Source organism: Lipotes vexillifer, unplaced genomic scaffold (genome assembly GCF_000442215.2).
Source record: "Lipotes vexillifer unplaced genomic scaffold, Lipotes_vexillifer_v1.1 scaffold180, whole genome shotgun sequence".
In the NCBI taxonomy this organism is placed as follows: domain Eukaryota; kingdom Metazoa; phylum Chordata; class Mammalia; order Artiodactyla; family Lipotidae; genus Lipotes; species Lipotes vexillifer.
In genome coordinates this window covers 1,099,203-1,103,323 of record NW_006796149.1, presented here as the reverse complement: position 1 = coordinate 1,103,323, position 4,121 = coordinate 1,099,203, and the positions used below count along the sequence as shown (strand labels likewise).

General features: G+C 47.7%; 1 protein-coding gene across 2 annotated transcripts in view; it reads right to left on the bottom strand.

Moving 5' to 3' along the window:
• The window catches only part of NUDT4 (nudix hydrolase 4), a 14,012-nt gene extending 10,220 nt beyond the window's left edge, over positions 1–3,792 (bottom strand). The window contains exon 1 of one of the 2 annotated variants that reach the window (XM_007468200.1): positions 3,387–3,792. In XM_007468200.1, coding sequence (XP_007468262.1) covers positions 3,387–3,485 — 99 coding nt within the window. In that variant the 5' untranslated portion in view covers positions 3,486–3,792. The remainder of the gene's footprint in view (positions 1–3,386) is intronic. The other variant, XM_007468201.1, reaches the window with a different exon arrangement.
• Between the last annotated feature and the right edge of the window lie 329 nt (positions 3,793–4,121).

The following is a 4,121-nucleotide window of genomic DNA, read 5'->3' as shown; positions in this document are numbered from 1 at the left end:
ACCAAAAAAAAAAAAAAAAAAAAAAAAAAAAAAAGTTAATTGGAACAAAAAGTCCAAATGGAAGTTCTTAAGACTCTTTGTCTATGTTTCCCACTTGCAACTGTGCCTGGATTCCACCCAGAATCAAGTCATTTCTATTTCTCTCTTTAGAATTCTAGCCTATTTTGCTGCCAGATCATTCTCAAACTTGAATACATCTAAAATCAAAATATTCCTTGTCCAAAAGTAAGAGTTCCTTTCTTGCCTAGCAACTCCTTAACCTTACATTTAAGGTGCTTTTTGTTTTTCAGCCATTATTTGTTCCATTCTATCCTAAGCTGCAGCTTAACTAGACACAGCCCCAAGTCTTGCTCTGTTTGTGATGCTTGGTTCTTCCTTTCCCACTCACTGAAATCCAACTCCAAATGACTCACATTGAATCTTAACCCTGGAGTACCTGATGGTACTTTTAACCTTATTTTATTTCCTTTTTATCAGTTATTTGTCTAACCTCCTGCTGTAGAGCATGTTCCTTACGAGATGACACTTTTCATCTTTGCATCCCTGTTCCAACTATCATATATGCAAATATGTTCAATGGAATCCATTTCGGGTTACCTTTTGTGAATGTATTGTCCACTTTCACTGCACAAGCAGAGTATCCCAGCTACTCTATGGAACACTTGTTGCCTTGACTGGAAGCCCAACTGTCAAAAATAAGGGTGGTTCCCCACAGAAATAACTAGCTGGAGAGAGGATCAAGTGAACATGAGATTTAGAAATAAAGGGGCTCAAAATGATCTGCCAGCTTCTGTGACCTCGAGACAAGTTGCTTCTGCTGCCTAATTTCTTCCTATACAAATGCTAATGTTTATTATTTAGCTCACAGGGCAGAAAGAGATACAATGGGAAAGCACATAAAACCACACCCAAAAGAATAAAGACTCCTGCTGTTAGAACATCTTTCCTTCCTACAATAACCTATTCTAAAGTAAGGTCTACTGAGAACCCCTTCAGTACAGACAGCCAGACTAGAACACTGCATAGCTTTTGAGGGTCAAACGCAATTACTATTTTATTTCAACTTACATTCTATAAACACAACTACAGAAATGAAGATCTTGAAGATCTAAACCAGACATTAAAGAGCATATTCTCTAACAAAGCGATTCACTTGGTCTCACAACCTCCAGGTTGTCTAAGTTTTATGTAATGAACTTATCTACTAAATTCTCCAAATCTTGTTCTTTACTTCATTTTATAATGGCACTGGTCTCTTGAGTCGACCAGAGGCTAGGAATTTAGCATTTATTACAGTAGAAACAATTTCAAAGCACAAAAACAACTCATTTATTTGCTAAGGTTAACTTCTGAAGCTCTCTTCAGACTTTGCTTTACCATTCACACAATACAGATCATTTCAATTTCCTCCCATTTCCCATATCTTCCCCTGGGAACTTTTGTTTTTACAAAGCCTGAATTCCAAGTTCACGTTATGGCAAGACTTCAAAGACACTACTTTCCCAAAGTCTTCCAAGCTCAGCCTCACAAAATCTCACTCATTCAAGCAAATCCTGTGTGCCCAGTCGCTAGGGGCTGAGCCCTGTGCTAAGAGCCCAGCATCAGGAGTAGGGACCCGATGCTGAATTCCGACTCTACCACTTCCTAATTACGTCATTTTGGGCAAAGTACTTATGCTCTGCAACTGTCTCCTCACCTATAAACCTGCACTAAGAGGATTAAATGTAACAAACTTAAAGGTCTTCAGGCAGTGCCCAGCACCTAGTAAGCTCCCAACTAAGAAAATAATTACACAATAGGGAGCCAATCAGGTAAGATTCTTGACCTATCTCGATCACTTCTGGCTACTGTATTATTTTATATTCAAAGTTTGCTTTGTCCTAACATGGTCCTTCCCTCAAGGATCTTCTAATCTTTTTAACAGAATGCACTTAAAGCTTGTTGACTTTGTAAATGCTAAAAACCTTTCCCTCTCTACTTTCTGGCTCTCCTAAATAGGCCCAGTTCAAAGAACACCAATTTCCCTTGAAAACTCCTTTGGAATTTAAGTTTAACCACTTAGAGACCCCCAACTGAGCACCGGATCAGCACTAAAGGGCTTGGTTTCTTTTCAAAAAGTAAAGGCAAGACAAGAGTTTGAAGAGCACCATTCTGAGGCACTTTGATCTTTGTTAGCATAGTAAGAACAACTAAGCCACTGAGAGTACGCTATGTCATACTCACCCTAACTACAGGGACTGGCAATAAGGAAGCCATTAAATTCCTGTCTCCAGCTTTAGCCTGTAATTTTATTGGACACAATTGGTTATGGAAGTAGAACTCAGAATGTTAATGCTTTCCCGGTCTAACCATTTTAGAAGTGGCAATGCTAAAAGATTTTCATCGGCTACCAATCGACTATTATTGCTTTATGGAAATTTAAAGCAGTGAACCATTTTTAAATTAAATAAATGTAACAAATAAATAAAACCTGTTCTCCAGGAAAACCTCAATGGCCTCACTATCAACCCAATGCTGACGGGTGAATTATAGAAGACTGACTGCTGCTTCCTTTTAGAACAAGACTGCTTCTCTCCAGACGTCAAGCCAAACATAGCAAAGCAGCTCTGATAAATATGCAGAGCTTAGAGATTACTGTCTGAAAATGGCAACTTTGCCCAACTCTAGGCCACCTTCTCCCTTCTGGTGTGACTCCACATTTTTCACTACCTATCATTCTACAGCCAGAAAACTTTCCAAGAGTAGGCCTTGTTTTTTAAAAAAATCAAGTATAAATATGCCAAGTGCTTGTAAGTTAAAGGATCCACTTGAAAGTGGAAATGACAGAACTAGATCGAATGAGTTTTTATTTTAAAGCACGGGGACTGGATATTCCATAATCATGCCTACATTTATCTGAAACCGCAAACTGCTGTAACGGGAGGAAAATGTTAACAGAGGCAGAAGGGCTTGGGCTGCAACACTCACGCCATTGCTACCCTCTCTGTTACAACTCAAGGTTTTATCTCGCTTCACGCTCAGTTCGCAGGTTAAAGTGGTAACTCCTAGGCGGGACCTAGACTGCCCGGGACCTTTCCGGGGGCCAGGAGGCGTCTCGGCCTCCTGTCCTAACCACGACCCAGTGGGAGAGCATAGGGCTGGGCGAGCCCCTTTGTTTCCACAATCAACCCAGAGAAAGGAAGGAAGGAGGGAGGGAGGGCGGGAGACAAGGAGGGAGTGGGCTAATCCCTTCCAGCCCCGGGGCCAGACGGAGGGTCGGCTGGGAAGGGGATGCAGAAAGGGAAGGGCAAGGGCAAGGACCCTCCTACTCCGGCCAGCCCGAACACCCACCCCAACCCCGCCCCGGCGCCCCCGAGGAGGGCACCGAGCGCGCCGACCGCCCTCACCTCGTCCTCCTGCTCGCTCCGGAAGCACAGGCACGCAGCCCGCTTCTTGAAGCCCTCGCGGTCATAGGTCCGCGTCTGGTTGGGCTTGAACTTCATCATAGAGGCGGGCTCTTGCTGCCGCTGCTGCTCCGGCCGCCGCCGCGGGGGCCTGGCCGCCGCCACCCGGTCGGGGAGTGGGGGCGAGGGCGAGTCGGGGAGCAAGAAGGCGAGGCGGCGGCGCGGGGAAGAGCAGCGAGGCCGGGTCAGTCCCGGAGCCGGCGGCCGTTCCGACGCGATGCAGGGCGCGAGCGCCGGTCACTGGAACCCGGGTGCCGGGGAGGAAGCGCCGCCTCTTCCCGGGCGTCCGCCGCTCTCCATGGAGTCCGCCGCCCGCTCGCCTCCGCTCTCTCCTGCTGCTGCAGCCGCCGCCACCGCCGCAGCCGCCGCCGGAGAAAGAGCGAGGCTCGAAGATCGGGCCACGAGGAAACAGCGGCAGTAACTGGCGCCGACTGGGCAGCAGCGCCGCGGCAGCTTCGCACCGCCCCCTCCGCCGTATTTAAGGAGACCGCGCAGCCCCGCCCCCAGGCGCACCGCCCTGCGCGCGCCTCCGCGCCTGCGTGCCGAGACCGCTGAGGTGGGGGAGGGGCGGCGGGGACGGGGCTTCGGCCTTCAGGCTGCTGGATTCCGGCGTGGCCGGAGGGCTAGAGCTTCAGCTCGGCGTGGGAGGACCGGGCTCCAAAGTGCCAGCGAAGTGAC